Consider the following 18,980-nt stretch of genomic DNA (forward strand, 5'->3'; position numbering starts at 1 on the left):
CCTTGCCTGCCTCAAGATGTACACTGCCCAGCCATGACTCAGTTTGTCGCTTCAAGTACTCGGCCAGCACCTCGGCGGTGTGTCTGTCGCCCAAACACATCATCTGCAACACAGCCTGCTGACGCTTTCCACTAGCTGCTCGATAAAGGGACACATCGTGTGCAACAGTGGCAGCTGCAGATGGAGTGCTCGTACGACTGCGCTCTGTGGACGAGCTTTCGCTTCTGGAGGAGGAGGAGGAGGAGGAGGGTCGAACGCCTACAGCCAACTGTTTCCTATACCGTGGGCTAGGCAGCACTGTCCCACCACCGCTGTCCCCTGTGGACCCTGCATCCACCACATTAACCCAGTGCGCAGTGATGGACACGTAACGGCCCTGGCCATGCCGACTGGACCATGCATCAGTTGTGAGGTGCACCTTTCCGCTCACTGACTGCTTGAGTGCATGGACAATGCGGTCTTTCACATGATGGTGGAGGGCTGGGATGGCTTTGCGAGAGAAGAAGTGGCGACTGGGTAGGTCATAGCGTGGTACTGCATAGGCCATGAGTTCACGGAAAGCTGTGCTTTCCACCAACCGAAAGGGCATCATCTCAAACGAGATTAGTTTGGCAATGTGGGCGTTCAAACCCAGTGTACGCGGATGAGAGACTGAGTACTTTCTTGACCTACTCATAGTGTCTGGGAGGGTGAGCTGGACTTGAGAGCTGCATATGGTGGAAGTAGCGGTGGACAGGGCGGACTGAGAGAGGGTTGATGATGGTGATGGAGTTGGTGTTCTTTCTGATGGCCTGGAATCAGTCTTTCGTTGATATAACAGTGGGATTCCCTGACTGCTGTGGTCTTGCAACGACACCTCAACATTTGCTGCTGTGCTAACCGGTGGGCTTACAGTGGGGGAAACAATGTAGCGTTGCTGACTACCTTCGTTGTGATCAGTTGCACATGTGGCACTTGAGGTTTGGTGTTGTGTCCACGCTTGCAAGTGCATGCTGGTTAAATGTCTAAGCATGCAACTGGTATTCAAATTTTTCAGATTTTTCCCTCGGCTAAAGGTCTTTGCGCACTACTTACAGATAACCTTGGCCTGATCATGAGGATTTTGTTCAAAAAAGTGCCACACTGCACTCTTCCTACTTTGGCAGACATTTTGCGGCCTAGCACGCTGTGATCTTTTGACCCTCTGGACAAGCTGTCCAGCAACTCTTTTGATGTTTGGAACCTGTCTTTGGAGTGCTCCGGGCCTGCCAGATAACAGCTGTTGCGATGTCGATGTCTGCTGTGGATGCTCCTCATCTGAGCTATTGGAAGCAGCACCCTCTTCCCCCAATGGATGCCAATCTGGGTCAACAACTGGGTCATCCATCACCTCCTCTTCTATGTCATGTGCACCTTTCTCTGTGTCACCGTGTATGGTGGTATAGTGTGCGGGAAGGGGCACCTGAGTCTCATCAGGGTCAAAATCTGGCTCTGTACACTGCGAGGACAATGTAGTGCTCTGAGTGAATGTACCAGCAGAATCATCCATCAGCGGCTGTGCATCAGTGCACTCCATGTCAGATTCATCTTGGCCTGGGTAATTCACCATTTCACTTGATAATCCAGGCATGGTATGTGAAAACAGCTCCATGGAGTAATCAGTAGTATGGCCTGCGTCATCCTTCAATCTTGGTTGGGGTGAAGGACACAAGGAAAGGTGTGGTTCATGAACATGAGCCTCCAATGACGACTCAGTGCTTTTACTTTTTACAACTGAAGAAGAGGAGGCGATAGAGCTGGAGGCTGAGTCAGCAATGTAAGACAAAACTTTTTCCTGATGCTCTGCCTTTAAAAGCGGTTTGCCAACTCCTAGAAAACTAAGCGTTCGAGGCCTTATGTAGCCAGACGATGACGCAGGGTCAGCACCTCCTGCATTCGGTCCTATTTTGCTCTTGCCACTACCATCAGATCCACCACCAACACCATCATTACCAGCTGCCAACCCCCGCCCAATTCCACGGCCTCTTCCACCAGCCTTCCTCATTTTTGGTAGAAATGTAGACAAAATCCAACAAACTATATAGTAATGTAAAACAAGGTACAAGGTGTCTATAGGACAGGGGAGATTTAGAATTTCTGCACACACTTGTGGACAGTGGACACTTTTGGATTGTGTGAGGCCCACTGATATCTGAGCGCTATGTGACAGGCTCGATGGCACAGCTGCCTGTGACCAAAGTGACGAGAGGATAATGGAGATTTTGAATCTCTGCGCACACTTTTGGACACTGGACACTTGTGGATTGTGTGAGGCCCACTGATATCTGAGCGCTATGTGACACGCTCGATGGCACAGCTGCCTGTGACCAAAGTGACGAGAGGATAATGGAGATTTTGAATCTCTGCGCACACTTTTGGACACTGGACACTTGTGGATTGTGTGAGGCCCACTGATATCTGAGCGCTATGTGACACGCTCGATGGCACAGCTGCCTGTGACCAAAGTGACGAGAGGATAATAGAGATTTTGAATCTCTGCGCACACTTTTGGACACTGGACACTTGTGGATTGTGTGAGGCCCACTGATATCTGAGTGCTATGTGACAGGCTCGATGGCACAGCTGTGACAAAAGTGACTAGAGGATAAGGGAGATTGGATTGCTTTTAAAAAAGCAGTTTGCGGAGCAGTGGGTAAACAGCAATGCCAGCGTGTCAGGAAGCCTTAAAAGGCAGCCCAACAACCAACACCACTGATACACCACAATATAGCCTCCCCTTGCACTGCACACACAGTGACTTGTGTGTTGTGCAGGCCAAATCGCTAGCAGCAGAAGCAGTTTTTTTGTCTTCTTCCCTGCCTAACGCTCTCCCTACAGAATCAGCAGCAACCTCTCCCTATACTAAGATCGGCAGAAGTAAGATGGCGGTCGGCGTGCACGCCCTTTTATACCCCCTGTGACGCCCACCAAAGCAAGCCAATCACTTGCATGCCCTTCTGAAAGATGGTGGTGACCCGTGCCTAGGTCATCACGTTGCCCACAGTGTCCGTGGATCCTGATTGGCTGAAAAAGAGCGCAAAACAAACTTTTGAAACGCGACTTTGTCGCGTAAGTCGCCGACCTCGTGGCCGACCTCATCCTAGGGTCGGGTTTCGTTTCATGAAACCCGACTTTGCCAAAAGTCGGCGACTTTTGAATTTTTTCGACCCGTTTCGCTCAACTCTACTAAATGTCATTCAGTGCGTTTTTGTTGAAAACTGTTTTTTTCCCACTTACTGCATAGTGTATAATAAATTGTAAATATGCAAAAGTTTTTTTTGTTCTAAAGCTGTATTCCAATAAATATATTTTATGTTCTATCTATATGGCTTTATTATTGTATCATAATAATGATTAAAAGCCTGATGTTGCCATTTTACTGCAGTAAATTTATCACTTAAACATGAGCCATCTATGAGGGAGATGGAGTCAGTGTCATGGAAATTGAGGAGTCAGAGTTGGAGTCGGAGGTTTGGCTTACCGACTCCACAGCCCTGGTTCAATGCAGGATGTACTATAAATGTTTTCATAAGAATTTCGGAAAGTAATGAAATGTCCTATAAATGTCTATTATGTTCCTGATCTAAGAATCTGGGCTTTTAGTTGAGATGAATCCGTTGTGCATTTTATGGACATGCTCAGTAGTGACTAGTGCTATACAGTTGGAGTCTGTGGTTTGGCTTTCCGACTCCACAGCCCTGTTAAAAAATATGCTGGTTTGACAGCCTCAAAAATACACCATGAGCACATATCCTTGAAACTTCAGAAGAAACCAAGAGGAGCGGCACCCACTACTAACAGTTTGAGTAAAACACACTTTATTTTGGTCATAGGTTTGTAGACAGAGAATCAGTGAGATTAGCTCATTTCACTGATGTCTCTATCTACAACCCTGCGACGGAAATTATGTGTTTTACTGAAATTGCTAGTAGTGGGTGCCGCTCCTCTTGCATTCTTCTGAATTTTCTCTATCATTTACAAGTATCAAGCTGAGCATGGTACAACATGGATATATTTTGTTTGATCCTATTGTTCCTTGTAATTGGTTGTGGTGGTAGAAGCAGCAATTTTTCTTTTTGTCCTTTTGCACATACCCTTACCCAACCAGTTATCATTGAGCCCTGATAAAGGTTCTCCTAGAACACAGCAACAAGACCTATCCCTTTCTAATACAGAAGGCAAAGTCCATGCATCCTGCTCAACCATGCTTTTCAAAGTAGTAAACATCTAATCTGAATTACCAACTCTGGACAAGAATTCTAGAATGCTTTGGCTGTGAGTGACCGCTCAGCCACCCTAGGATTTGGAGTATACTGCACTATCAGTATTTTGAGTGTCAGCCCAGTCATCTCATCTGAGGCTGGGGAATGCTGGGCTGTCAGCATTTTTATTGACAGCCCTGCTGCTCAATCTGGCGTAGCCTGCGTCTTTTTCCAGGTGGTTCCCATTCTGGTTAATTTGCTAGCTATTTAGATGGCTAGCTAGGAGCATACTATTGTCAGCTGTAGCTTTGCTCAGTGATGTGAATGCTCTGTGTCCGATTTTCTGTTTTCGTTGTTGGACCTTGGATTTGTCATGGCTATTCGTGTTATCTCTTTTATTCCTGACTAGAGATGAGCGAACCTAAACTGTAAAGGGCCTGTAACACTAAGAGAAGCAGCAGCGATCCCGACAACAATATGGATCGCTGGTGCATCGCTAAGTGGTCGCTAGTGAGCTGCCACACAGGCAGATCTGATCAGCGACATAGCAGCGGTCGGGGGTCACTACTTACCTGTAAGACGAGGCGATCCTGACGTCCTCCCGCCCGCGTCCACGCGTCGCTCATCTCCACAGCAGGAAGCCCAGGAAGCTGATGACGAGAAACGGCCCAGGACGTTCTCGCGCGATCAGCAATAACCAGCGGGGGAGCCTGTCGGAGGTAAGTATCAGACATAGCGATATCGCTAGCAATATTGCACAAAACCAGTGACGTAGCAGCGATATTGCTAGCGATATCGCTTAGTGTGACGGGACCTTAAGAGAGAGAGAGAGATTCTTTTTTTTTTTTAAATTGTGTAATGTAAATTGAGATTGGTTGATAGGATTTTAATTTATCGATGAACGAATGAACAAAGTAGGTCTGGCTTTCAGTGATTACAGACTTCAAAAACTGACCGTCACATCCAAAAATAAGCATAGTGTGAAGAGGTGCTTAACCTAGAGTCACCAACTCATATACACTCCAACAAAATAGGAAGCACACTGTAGCGTCATAACATGCAAACATGAAATATGAAAAATGAATTGCATTACTGCATTAGAAGTATGAAAAATTGGGAAAGTTTAGCGCAGAAAATGGCCAATTTCATGTGTACCTGGATGCCACGGTAAGGCATTTCTCGTTTTCCAGGACCCTATCTATGCCAATCCTCGCTTAGACTGAAGTCCTCATCTGAATGGGAACCTATACAAATCCTCTGTTTGGACTGAAGTCTATATCTCTGTGGAGGGGTAGTGGCCCTGCTTTCAGTGATTGGTCGATCGTGTTCAGAGGTGATTGTTAAGTAGCAGTTGGAGCATTGGAATGAATACATATTCGTGTCATATTGTTCCTCATTATTTCAAATGTTCCTGTTCATATAAAACCATGAAATTGATTATCGAACATTTTATCACTAATTTGATTAAATTTATTTTGTACAGTATCAACAGAAATGATTGTACAATACTTTGTGAATTAATGGTTTTGAAATAAAGAAATATCACTTATGGGATCTGAATATTGAACACACCGACACTGCAGCTTTTCTGTCTGTGTATATACAGGGAATGATATTCGATATTACGCTGTAATGATCGCTATTCCAAAATTTCATTCACGATTCTTATCCTGTATAAACACTTAGCCTAGTTTCACACTAGCGTTTATTCGACGCAGCGCACGGCGCCGCTAAGCCCCGCCCCCTGCCGGCTCCCTGCCCGCCCCATCCGGTCATCGCCGCCTACTATTGCACATGGACGCTTGCGATCTGCGCACCCTATCTTTAGCATAGGGTGCGCAGATCGTGCGCTGGCCGTGCGCTAGTAGGATTTTGGCGTGCGATGGGCACTTTTGAAGGTGCGCCGTGCGCGCCGAAATGCAAATGCTGCGTTCGGCGCGCACGGCGCACCTTCAAAAGTGCACAGCGCACACCAAAATCCTACTAGCGCACGGCCAGCGCACGATCTGCGCACCCTATGCTAAAGATAGGGTGCGCAGATCGCAAGCGTCCATGTGCGATAGTAGGCGGCGATGACCGGATGGGGCGGGCAGGGAGCCGGCAGGGGGCGGGGCTTAGCTGCGCCGTGCGCTGCGTTGAATAAACGCTAGTGTGAAACTAGCCTTATCTGCTATTCATGAGTTACAATCAAATCATTCATTGTTTAAATGATTACCAGCTCATGTAGGACAACCCTAAAGCCCCCGTCACACATAGCGATCTCGCTAGCAAGATCGCTGCGGAGTCACAAATTTTGTGACGCAACAGCGATCTCACCAGTGAGATCGCTGTATGTGACACCAGCGACCGACTCCCCTGCCGGTTATCGCTGATCGTCCTGGAATAGCCAGGACATTTTTTTTGATCGCTGGTCTCCCGCTGGCCATTACGCATCGCTGCGTGTGACAGGCGGGAGATCAGCGTGCTGGTAACTAAGGTAAACGCATGGTTTCTAAGCACCGGGCGGTGCTTAGAAACCCGATGTGTACCTTAGTTACCAGTGCGCTGATGCAGGGAGCTGGTAACCAAGGTACACCTTGGGTTTCTAAGTGACGCACGCCCCTTAGAAACCCGATGTGTACCTTAGTTACCAGCTCCCTGCATCAGCGCGCTGGTAACTAACGTACACAGCGACGCTGCGCGCTCGGCATCGCTGGAGCTGATCACTGGTGAAGCTGTCTGTTTGACAGCTCGCCAGCGATCATGTAGCGACTCACCAGCGATCCTGACAAGTTGATATCGCTGTCGGGATCGCTGGTGAGTCGCTATGTGTGACGGGGCCCTTACACCAAACTCTATATGGGCCCGACATTGGGAGTTCTTAGACATAGATAATATTGATATTATAAGTTTATAAAGTTAAGAATCAGTTAGTGAATCAAAGAGTTTTTTAAACCAACATCATTTTCCAAACAAAAGAGTTTCACCATAATTTTAGGGTAAATATATTTGAAAAGTTGCCATTTTTTTTCACAACTCTGAGTTGTGCAAAAATGTTGAGATCTATGGCGTTTTCACCCCAGATATACCCAGCTATGCAAAAATGGGCAGGGCTGGGACAGGATGGGGGCATGACATAACAGGTAATTTATCATGAGTTGTGGCATTCTTTATGCCAGAAATCTTACACCGGTCTCTGACTGACTAGAGTAAGATTGGTGGTGAGTTGCACGGAGACGCATGCAACTCTTAATGAATCAGAAGTGCCTGACTCCCAACACACCCCCTATTCAAAATCAACATGAACATTACTGGTCATGATGAATCGAGGCCGAAGTGTATACATTTTCAAAGATTTTACATTTGTGACAGTACCAGTTAATATATAATGTATAAACCTAAGTTTATTGGGTTCTGAAGTTAATGATAATATGAACATCTCCATGTGCAGTCATCTCCATGTTCACCCATTATTTTGACAGTGAGGGTGATCAAGGAGTGGAACAGGCTGCCACGAGAGGTGGTGAGTTCTCCTCCAATGGAAGTTTTCAAAGAGAGGCTGGACAGACATCTGTCTGAAAGGGTTTAGTGAATCCTGCATTGAGCAGGGGGTTGGACCAGATGATCCTGGAGGTCCCTTCCAGCTTTTCCTTTCGGATTCTATAATAAATGGATTACAGTCAAAGACCAAAGTAAAAAAGATTGACAATGTTACCCTTATATATTTTAAAATAAATAATTATTATCCCGAATATATAATTCAAGGGAAGTTTGAATCCAAACTAAAGGCCTTATTCATCAATTACATTTTTTAAGTTAGTTTTCTTTCTTGGTCTTGTGCTATTTGTTGCCTTTTTTTGCTCTAGATTATTCAATATGGCGCACAGGGCTGAGGAGGTGGAGTCAGAATAAAATGGAGCTACTCCAACTCCTTAAATATATAATAAATTGAGTACAGTAGTTCAGTGCAGAACGTGCTGTAATTATTTTCCCCAAGAATTTGGGAAAGCTATGAAATGTCCTAGAAATGTCTGTCCTGTTCCTGATCTTAGCATCTCAGCTTTTAGTTGAGATGAATCAGTGCTGAACTTTATGTACATGCTCAGTAGTGAGGCAGTGCTGTGGAGTCATAGTCATTGAGTCGGAGTGGGGAGTCACACTGGACTTTATGAGTAAGCCTCTGATCAGGATCGTGTCATAATTCGTTTCATAATACATACATTTTTTGTCATGTCATCTGATTGACATGACGTTCTTGTGGTGCACGCATGTGAACTTTTACATGGCATTCTCTTTAAAGTTAAGAAATATGTGCATGCAGAGTACATGAACTCCTTCTGTCTCACATATGACATTACTACACTTGATTGTGTGACCCATCTCTTGATACACATAGCATTATGCATTTACATATATGTAGCTGCCCCTGTACTGATTGTTACTAATTGCTTGTGTTGTTACACCATTTGTGTCTTCACTGACTTGATCTGTCTGCTAATATTATTCATGTATCTAATTACCGTAAATCGTTTGTTATGCCGCGCTCACCAGGAGGCGGGGCTTCAGCTCCAACGTCACTCCCTCCGGTACAGCGGTCCCTCGGTCCCCGTCGGGTGCGCACGCGCAGCTCTCATCCCCGGGTCTCCTCCTCCATGTCACGTTTGCGCTTGCGCGCTCCTGTCAGTGCTGTATAGGGCTCGGTCCTCTCTATGGTAATGGAGGACCTGACCCGGAACCTGTAGTGGTCATGTGCTTTCTGGCTAGGTCCTGACCCGGAACCAGTAGTAGTCATGTGCTATATCAGATGACCTCCCCCTAGGGGAGGTGCCTGATTTTTGTTGTGCTTCCTGGCTGGGTCAGCTGTGTCCCAGCCTGGCTGTGCGCTGTTCTCAGGTCCTCTGCTCTGCCTGCTATTCTGTGGTGCTCCTAGCACTTGCTCTGAACCCTTGTTGCTTCATGCTCAGTTGTGCCTTCTGGCACATCCTCTTGTATCCTGTCCCTTGTTTCTTGCTTAGTCGTGCCTCCTGGCATTCACTCTATTCCTGAGTTCTGTTACACCTCCTGGCACGACTGCTGCCTCATTCTGTACCCTGTCGTGCTCCTTGCACGTGTCCTGCTTTGTCTACCTCCGGATGTGTTACTCGCTACACGCCTTATGTGCCCACGTGTACCCGTCTTGCACTATCCTGTATTTGGTGCACTCCCGTGTATTCTCCTGTGTTCCCTAGTATCCTGCACCCTCCAGTCACACAGTCTCGTATCTCCTGTGAGCCGGCCGCCTGGTGCCAGCAGTCGTGGTATCGTATCCCCTGGGGCTTGCTCCTGACACTCCCTGTATAGGGGGTGGTCCTCACTAGGCTAGCTCGCCCTGGGAGGGTTGGTGCCGCGACCCAGAGGGTCCACTCCAGGAGTCGCTAACACTCTAACATCGTTTTAAGAAGTCTAATAAAAATTAAAATTTTTCATACTATGTAGGTTTCTATATTATTTATTAAATTATTTCAGGGGGTATATACGGTACTACTTTTTTCTTGTATTGTTTCAATTGTACTGGAAGTTCACCATATCTTGAACTATGGTCCCTTTTTTGCCAATGGTTCTAGCATGTTTTGCATATTTACAGTCCAATACAATATACTGTATTTATCAGCAACAAATTTATATAAAAAACAACTTAAAGGGGTTGTCCTCTTTCAGATGGTGTTCAGCCCCGGCTGCAGATTATTATAAAATAACAAACTACACTGTACTCACCTTCCCCAGGTCAATAGGTGAGTCACTGTTAATGCGCCAGCTCAGTGACATTGGCTGCCTCACTTCTGCACCATCTAACACAGCAGTGCCATCCTCTTTTTACATGTTACCAGTAACATAAACCTATTTTTCCAAGATATCAAATCTTGTGTACTCACAGAAGCAAAATGGTGAGGTTCTAGGGTCACAACAAATGTGTCCGGTTAAGGCCTGTTTTACACTTCCGTTTTTGACCATCAGTCAAAATCCGCCGTTTTTGCAAAAAAACAGATCCGCCATTTCTTTTGGCGGATCCGCCTTTTTTTCCCCATTGATTTGCATTACCGGCGGATCTTGACGGATGAGCAACCGTTGGATCCGTTTTTTTGCGGATCCGTCAATTTTTTTGTGTCCGCCGAGATGCCTGGACGGACCATGTAACGTTTTTTGTGCTGCAGAATCCGCATTTTTATAGTGTGCATGCCCGGAGGAATGAAGTCAGGCAGAAATTTAACCCTGAAATCATTTCTGGCGGACAGAAAAAATTCTCTCTCTCTCTCCCCCCTCTTCCCGGGCAGCGGTTCCTTTAAAATTCTTCATTCGGCGGATCCGTCAAAAAAACGGTCCGGTGGCATCCGTTAACAACAGATCCGCTTTCCGCCATTTTGGCGGATTTTAACTGACACACAAAAACTGATGTGTGAAACAGGCCTAAGACTGTCCCATACAAAGCATTTTTAGTTAATTCTTAACATACAACATCTTTTTAAGGGGAGTATGCTACATAACATGCCCGAAACCACCTGAAAAAACGCCAAATAAATGTTAAATAGGTTGAACATATGCATTTACATGTATAAATTACTTCCTGTGCACAAGTTCAGTCTTTTGAGCTTCTTTTAACAACTTCGAGTTTCCAAAGGCTGCGAGAAGTTAGAAGTGACCTAACCATGAAATAAAACACCATCTGCCAAACATGTTGCAAAAAACACTGAGGAAATGAGCGGAATGATGAAAAAAAAGATGCTTAAGGACAAAAGATGCGGAGTTGTCCTGAAGTGTTTTCCTCCTGAAATGCCTGGTCGGTTCACACACATCAAGAAGACATTGTGTACATACAATATCCGCAGGAACATGAAGACGAATTCCCAATTTAGCAATTAAAAGATAGGTCTGTCTATAGAATGCCAACCTAGACCTTTGTAATTCTCTCCTCTGCCACATACAAGTTGGTGGTGTGACATGACTTCTCGTAATGGAGTAATATGGAAGAATCCCCACAGTTACTTCAGAGAACCGACAGGAGGCCAGCTACCATCATTTGTGAGCTAATCCGCCATTCCCATTTACTTTTTGCCCATTTGTAGTAGTCTGGGAGAAAACAAATGTAATGATGTGGTAAAAATAATCAGAATTTTCAGCTCTCCCTGGGATCACAGCTGTATGTCAAGCAGCCTGAAAAATTCAACCAAGCTGGGCTTAATGTTACCTAATTGGAAGTCCCACACCAGTCAAGACTTTACCTGCAGTCATTGCTTGGAAACTAATTAATTCAGTAACCTTACTCAGACGACATTCAGAAGTCAGTCTCCTCTACCCATCAGCAGTGGCTGTCTCTCTCCCAAAAGAAAAAAAAGCACTGCAAGCCTGTGGGCCTTTGTTGGGGCCTCAGCTGCTATGGCAACCCAGCCATGATGATGTTGAAGACACCAAAAGAATGACAGTGGGAGATAACTTACAGTTTTATAGTTTCATCGTTTTAAGGTGAAGGTAGACTTAAGTCCATTGAGGAGTTCAACCTATAGCCTAACATGTTGGTCTAGAGGAGGGCAAAAACCCCATGGGGCAGACACTATTGGCTTCATATTAGTGGAAAAAGTCTTTCCTGGCAATCAAACTAGTTCCCTGAATCAACATCACATCACAGAATCTAGTTACCATATCCTGTAATATTATATTTCTTAATTAAGGCATCCAGACCGTCTTTGAATTTTTTAGCAGTGAATCAACCATTGCAACATCATATGGCAGAGAGTTCCATAGTCTCACTTCTCTTACAGTAAAGAATCTGTGATTATGATTAAATCTTCTTTCCTTTAGAAGTAGAGGATGTCCCTTGTCCCTAGCCTAGGTGTAAAAAAAGATAATTATAGAGATCTCTGTACTGTCCCCTCATATATTTTTCCATTGTTATAAGGTCGCCTTGAAGCCTTCTTTTTCCCAAACTGAATAACCCCAAGTTTAATAGCCTATCTTGGTATTGCAGTCCACCCATTACCTTAATAACCTAGGTTGTTCTTTTTTGTACCCGCTCTAGTTTAGCTATGTCCTCCTTATACAATGGAGATCAAAACTGTGCAAAATATTCTAAGTGTGGGTGCACTAGTGACTTGTATAGAGGCAAAATTATGTTCTCATGAGCATCTATGCTTCTTTTAATCCATCCCATTATTTTATTTGCCTTGGCAGCAGCTGTGTGACTCTGATCACTAAATGTGAGTTTACCGTCCACCCATACACCCAATTCTTCTCCAGTGACAGTTTTACTCAGTGTTTTACAACTTAGGTTATTATTATATATTTTATTTCCTGTGCCCAAGTAGCCTTAGATTTAATCACATTAATCTTTAATTGCTATTTCTGAGCCCATGCCTCCAACTTACATAAATCCTTCTGTAATAATAAATTATCATCCTCTGTGTTGATTGCTCTGCAGAGTTTAGCATCATCTGCAAATATTGTTATTCAACTCTGTATGCCACGCACAAGATCATTAATAAATATGTTAAAAAGAAGAGGGCCCAATACTGACCCCTGTGGTACCACACTGTTAACTGTGACCCAATCCGAGTAGGTTTCTTTATCACTGAGCCAATTGCTAAACCAATTACATATATTTTCACCTAGTCCTATTTTTCTGATTTTATATACCAACCTTTTGTGTGGCACCTTATCAAACATCTTTGGAAGGTCCAAATAGACAACATCTCGTTTTACTCTAACCTTCTATATATCTCTGTTGATTAAAAACATCTTGAACTTAAAGGTCTTCATCAGTTCTCTAGACTTTAAATAGAGCAGCACTGTGCACGCTCATTACCTCTTCGCTAAAATGAATTTGTCCCCCAATCTCTCTATGATAAACCATGCCTAATTATATGGCCACCTATTTAACCTTCACTATTTACCCATGAACACCCCCCTTCCTCATACACAAGTGAGAAATGCCCCACCAAGCACCTTCCTAGACTGTATAGAGACACTGACCATGTTGAAGCTGCCATCTTATCTCCTTTACTATCTCTAGTAATTGTATTATTACACTGGATTCTTTATGATGTTATATCAGCTCATTTTCTTCCATTCAGGTCCCTACAATATTGGATTCTCTCAGTGGAAATCTTTGATATAAGAGAATTATCTTGATTGGCTCATATAGGATGGATAAGAATAGGGACAGGATGGTGGAGAGGATATTACACCTCACCTTAGAGATCCTCTTCCGGCTTACTGGGGAGGTGAGAGATTCTCATGGCATCACATTACATCATTCTTATCTATGGGAATAACAGATGGACAGAACTGGTGGGGTGAGGACTCTGGAAATGTCTGTAGTGAGATTTATTAATGTGTTTCTCCATAACCAGGATTACACAGTAGTGAAGAAGACCCCTAGTGACCGCTGTCAGGACCCTGTGTCTGAGGGATGGGGAAGACCCCTGAGCCCAATCACGGGGCCTCCACCTTACCCCCTGATACATGAGGACATCAATGACCAGAAGATTCTAGAACTCACCTATAGGATGATTGAGCTGCTGACTGAAGAGGTGACACTGCTGGGAATGCTGGGACATAATATAATAACATTCTGAAAGGATCAGGGGGATGAAAGTATCATTCTATGTGGCAGGTTCCTATGAGATGTCAAGATGTCTCGGTGTATTTTTCCATGGAGGAGTGGGAGTATTTAGAAGGACACAGAGATCTGTACAAGGACATCATGATCGAGGTTCCCCGGCCCCTCACATCACCAGGTAATAGACAGGACTAAACGCACATGTCCTACACTTATATAAATGTAAAAAATGAATTCAGTCCCTGTATATTTTTCCTCCAGTGCCATCCAATAAGAAGACATCACCAGAGAGATGTCCCCGTCCTCTCCTTCCACAGGACTGTAAACAAGAAAGTCCTGATGTTCCTCAGGATTATCAGGTAGATGGAGAGAAAGTACTATGAGATCTCCCATTAAATGTGTAGACGGCTGTGAAGGTCTTATTGTCATTCTTATTTTATTGAAGTTACTAGAAGCTGATCTGCAGTACCAGAGAATGGCCGTGACACAGTTAATGGAGACTATACTGAGTTTCTAATGGCCTCAATACCTGGTAACAACTGATAGGTGTAGTTGCCAGTTTTCAGACTCCTACCAATCTGATGCTGATAAACTATTCTAGGGATAGGTCATCAATATCTTAGTTCTGGAGACACCTTTACTTACCTCTTTGGATGCTGCAGTCAATTTCTACTGTGGCATCCAATCAGTTACACAGAATAATACATTGTTATACAGAGGTTTTCCAATTTATTGTAACAGTGAACAAAATCACATATTCAAGTCAACTAGATGGACTAAAAAAGTTAGAAAAAATATTCAAAAACTGTAAATTAATAATATACAGTGGGGGGGAGTATTTAGTCAGCCACCAATTGTGCAAGTTCTCCTACTTACAAAGAACAGCAAGGCCTGTAATTGATATCATAGGTAGACAACAACTATGAGAGTCAAAATGAGAAAAGAAATCCAGAAAATCACCTTGTCTGATTTGGCAAGATTTATTTTGCAAATTTTGGTGGACCACTGAAGCTATCATCAGTAACACACTATGCCGCCAGGGACTCAGATCCTGTAGTACCAGACATGTCCCCCTGCTTAAGCCAATACATGTCCAGGCCCATCTGAAGTTTGCTAGAGAGCATTTGGATTATCCAGAAGAGTATTGGGAGAATGTCATATGGTCTGATGAAACCAAAGTAGAACTGTTTGGTAGAAACAAAACTCATCTTGTTTGGAGGAGACAGAATGCTGAGTTGCATCCAAAGAACACCATACCTACTGTGAAGCATGGGGGTGGCAGCATCATGCTTTGGGGCTGTTTCTCTGCAGAGACCAGGACGACTGATCTGTGTACATGAAAAAATGAATGGGGCCATGTATTGTGAGATTTTGAGTGCAAACCTCTTTCCATCAGCAAGGGCATTGAAGATGAAACGTGGATGGGTCTTTCAGCATGATAATGATCCCAAGCACACTGCCAGAGCAATGATGGAGTGGCTTCGTAAGAAGCATATGAATGTCCTGGAGTGGCCTAGCCAGTCTCCAGATCTTAACCCCATAGAAAACTTTGAAGGGATTTAAAGTCCGTGTTGCCCATTGACAGGCCCAAAACATCACTGCTCTAGAGGAGATCTGCATGGAGGAATGGGACAACATACCACCAACACTGTGTGCCAACCTTGTGAAGACTTACAGAAAACGTTTGACCTCTGTCATTGCCAACAAAGGATATATAACAAAATATTAAGAGGAACTTTTGTTAATGACCAAATACTTATTTTCCACCATAATTTGCAAAATATTGTGGTCTACTTATGATGTCAATTACAGACCTCTCATCTTTTTAAGTGGGAGAATTTGCACAATTGGTGGCTGGCTAAATACTTTTTCCCCCACTGTATATGAATATATATATTATCTGTAAAAATCCCACATAGCAACTCTCATATAAAAAATACAAATTCCAGAATTTCAGGGTTTTTTTTCCTTCAAAAATGGAATTAAAAAAAACTTTAAAAAGTCATATCTACCCCAAAATGGTAGTAGTAAAAAATCACTTAACTTGTGGAAAAACAAGCCCCTCACAGAATTCCGTAAAAAGAAAAAGAACGCAGATAGTGGCAACACAAACCAAAGTTTTCTTTTTTGTGACTTCCTCATCTGTCTGTGACTTTTACAATATTTGTTTCAGGGTGAAGATCTGAACAATATTATTATAGAGACATATGTGAGGGGTGATGAATGGTGTAAAGAGGAGATTCTTACAGATAACTGCCCAGGTGAGTGGTTTATTTGTGCCCCATCTGATGAGGGATTGTGTTTACTTTTGGACTTTGGGAGCCATTAGCTTCTAATATATAAAGTCACTGAACTAAATGAATACAGAAAATTGAGACCCAAATCACAAAGGTAGGAGGTCAGTGCGATAAACATCAGGAATGTGGTCTGGAGATACTTGAAGGAAAAGTACTAGATGCTAAATCATCATTAGTACAGAACAAACCTTATGGCAAGAGTGAAAGAGGAGTATCACCTTCCTAATCTTCTGACAAGCAGGTTCCAGCATTGTATATAATTCTGGAATTCGTGCTAATGTAGAGGTAGCAGTGAACAAATAGTGTTAGATACTAGAACTCCGCAGAAATTAGTGTACCAGCGGTTTCCGATATCTTTTCAAAATAAATGTACAGATGAGTAATAGCACTAGTTCTCAACATTGAATAACTTGTATCCTGCATTTTTCCTACCACTGATATCCCACATCATCCCGTCAGCCAGAGCCACCGGACTACTCCTATTATCCCACATCATCTCATCCCTTCAGCCAGAGTCACCGGACTACTACCCCTAATATCCCACATCATCCCGTCAGCCTTCGGTGAGAACCAGAGTTCTGAGTGGAACAGTCCTAACTTTCATACCGGAGATCCCTTTAAGAGAGGCCTGGCATCAGAACCAGAGTGCTGAGTGGATTTGCCCTGACTTCCATACCAATGATCCCTTTAATAGAAGCCTGGGGTGAGAATCAGAGTGCTGAGGGATTTACCCTAACTTCCATACCACAGATCTCTTTAAGAGAGGCCTGGGGTCAGTACCAAAGCGCAGAGATTTGCCCTCACTTCCATACCGAGGATCCCTTTAAGAGGGGCCTTGGGTCAGAACCAGGGCGCTGAGTGGATTTGCCCTAACTTCCATAGCGGGGATCCTTTTAAGAGAGCTTGGGGTCAGAACCAGAGTGCAGAGTGGATATGCCCTGACTTGCATACCAATGATCCCTTTAATAGAACCCTGGGGTCAGAATCAGAGCGCTGAGGGAATTGCCCTGACTTCCATACCGAGGATCCCTTTAAGAGACCCTTGGGTCAGAACCACAGAGCTGAGTGGAACGGTCCTAACTTCCATACCAGGGATCCCTTTAAGAGAGTCCTGGGGTCAAAACCAAAGCGCTGGATGGATTTGCTTTAACTTCAATACCAATGATCCCTTTAATAGGGAAGATGTGCCTCTGTGATGGAGAATTTGTGATGGGTATATGGGCACAGGAGGGGGTATTCATTTCTGTCATATGCTCTCTGCTCCTTTCTGGGGACAGACAATGGCTGGGAGCTTATGTTCCCGAAGATGCTAGATTTCTCTCACCATGTCAGTGTCTGCTGAGGTATTGTCAAGTGGGAAAACTTGCTCATAGCAACCAATCACAGCTCAGCTTCTTTTGAACAGCTCTGGTGAAATGAAAGATGCTTTGTGATTGATTGGTGATACACACACACACACACACACACACACACACACACACACACACACACATACATTTTATATAAAGAGATTTATTTTACCTCTTCCCAGAGAATTTAATTTACATCAGATTTCCCTATTGAAATGAGCAAATCTGAAATGTTTAGAAAATAACACCTAAAGAAAACCTTAGTGCACAAATAACATGATAGACTAACTGATAATTAACCCCTTAATGAGCGCCGATATGCCTCTTAATGGCAGTAGTTAAAGGTACTTAAACCACAGAAAAAGTGTATAACGCCCCCCCAGAGTTGGATTTTCCCTGGGGTCTCAGCTGCCTGGGGTAGCGGAGACCCCAGAGAACATCATTTGGGTTGGTTTTTACCGACCCCGGTTTTGCAATTGCAGTTATTAACTGTATAACGGCGACCGGAAAAAAAAAGTTCGATGTGTCATTTAATTTCTCTCTCCCCTGATGTGATCCCCTCCCGGTACCCATTGGCCCCCGTGCGTCCCCCCATGGACGCCGCCATCTTCTTAGAGATTAGGGTTAGGGTGGGGAATAGGGTTAGGGATAGGGGTGTGTTGGGGTTAGGTTTGTGGATAGGGTTATGGTTGGGATTAGGTTGTGGTTAGGGTTGGGATTAGGGTTTGGGTTGTGGTTAAAGTTATGGTTAGGGTGGGTATTAGGGTTGGGGGTTTGTTAGTGTTATGGTTGGGATTAGGGGTGTGTTGGGGTTAGGGTTGGAGTTAGAATTAAGGGGTTTCCACTGTTTAGGCACACCAGGGGGTCTCCAAACACGACATGGCACCGCCATTGATTACAGTCAATTTTGCGTTCAAAAAGTCAAACGGTGCTCCTTCCTTTCCGAGCCCCGACATGTGCCCAAACAGTGGTTTACCCCAACATATGGGGAATCAGCATAATCAGGACAAATTGTACAACAACTTTTGTGGTCCAATTTCTCCTATTACCCTTGTGAAAGTAAAAATTTGGGTGTGAAAACATCATTTTTGTAGAAAAAATATGATTTTTTTTATTTTTACGACTCTACGTTATAAACTTCTGTGAAGCACTTGGGTGTTCAAAGTACTCACCACACATCTAGATAAGCTCCTTGGGGGGGGTCTAGTTTCCAAAATGGGGTCATTTGTGGGGGGTTTCTACTGTTTAGGCACATCAGGGGCTCTGCAAATGCAACATGACGCCCGCAGACCATTCCATCAAAGTCTGCATTCCAAAACGGCGCTCCTTCCCTTGCAAGCTCTGTCATGCACCCAAACAGTGGTTCCCCCCACATATGGGGTATCAGGGTATTCAGGACAAATTGCACAACAACTTTTGTGGTCCATTTTCTCTTGTTACCCTTGTGAAAATAAAAATATAGCAGGTAAAAAATCATTTTTGAGGAAGAAATGATTTTCTATTTTCACAGCTCTGCGTTATAAACTTCTGTGAAGCACTTGGAGGT

The 18,980-nt window shown here is 44.1% G+C and overlaps 1 protein-coding gene across 1 annotated transcript in view; it reads left to right on the forward strand.

Moving 5' to 3' along the window:
• LOC141055955 (uncharacterized) overlaps positions 1-18,980 on the forward strand; it is a 134,184-nt gene that overhangs the window by 14,400 nt on the left and 100,804 nt on the right. Inside the window, exons 2-6 of the mRNA XM_073552651.1 lie at positions 13,301-13,450; positions 13,580-13,759; positions 13,843-13,966; positions 14,050-14,147; positions 15,962-16,049. Of these exons, the coding sequence (XP_073408752.1) occupies positions 13,373-13,450; positions 13,580-13,759; positions 13,843-13,966; positions 14,050-14,147; positions 15,962-16,049 (568 nt within the window). The 5' untranslated portion in view covers positions 13,301-13,372. The remainder of the gene's footprint in view (positions 1-13,300; positions 13,451-13,579; positions 13,760-13,842; positions 13,967-14,049; positions 14,148-15,961; positions 16,050-18,980) is intronic.

The sequence above is a fragment of the Dendrobates tinctorius genome, unplaced genomic scaffold, assembly GCF_039654945.1.
Source record: "Dendrobates tinctorius isolate UK_male_01 unplaced genomic scaffold, ASM3965494v1 ptg000192l, whole genome shotgun sequence".
Lineage (NCBI taxonomy): Eukaryota > Metazoa > Chordata > Amphibia > Anura > Dendrobatidae > Dendrobates > Dendrobates tinctorius.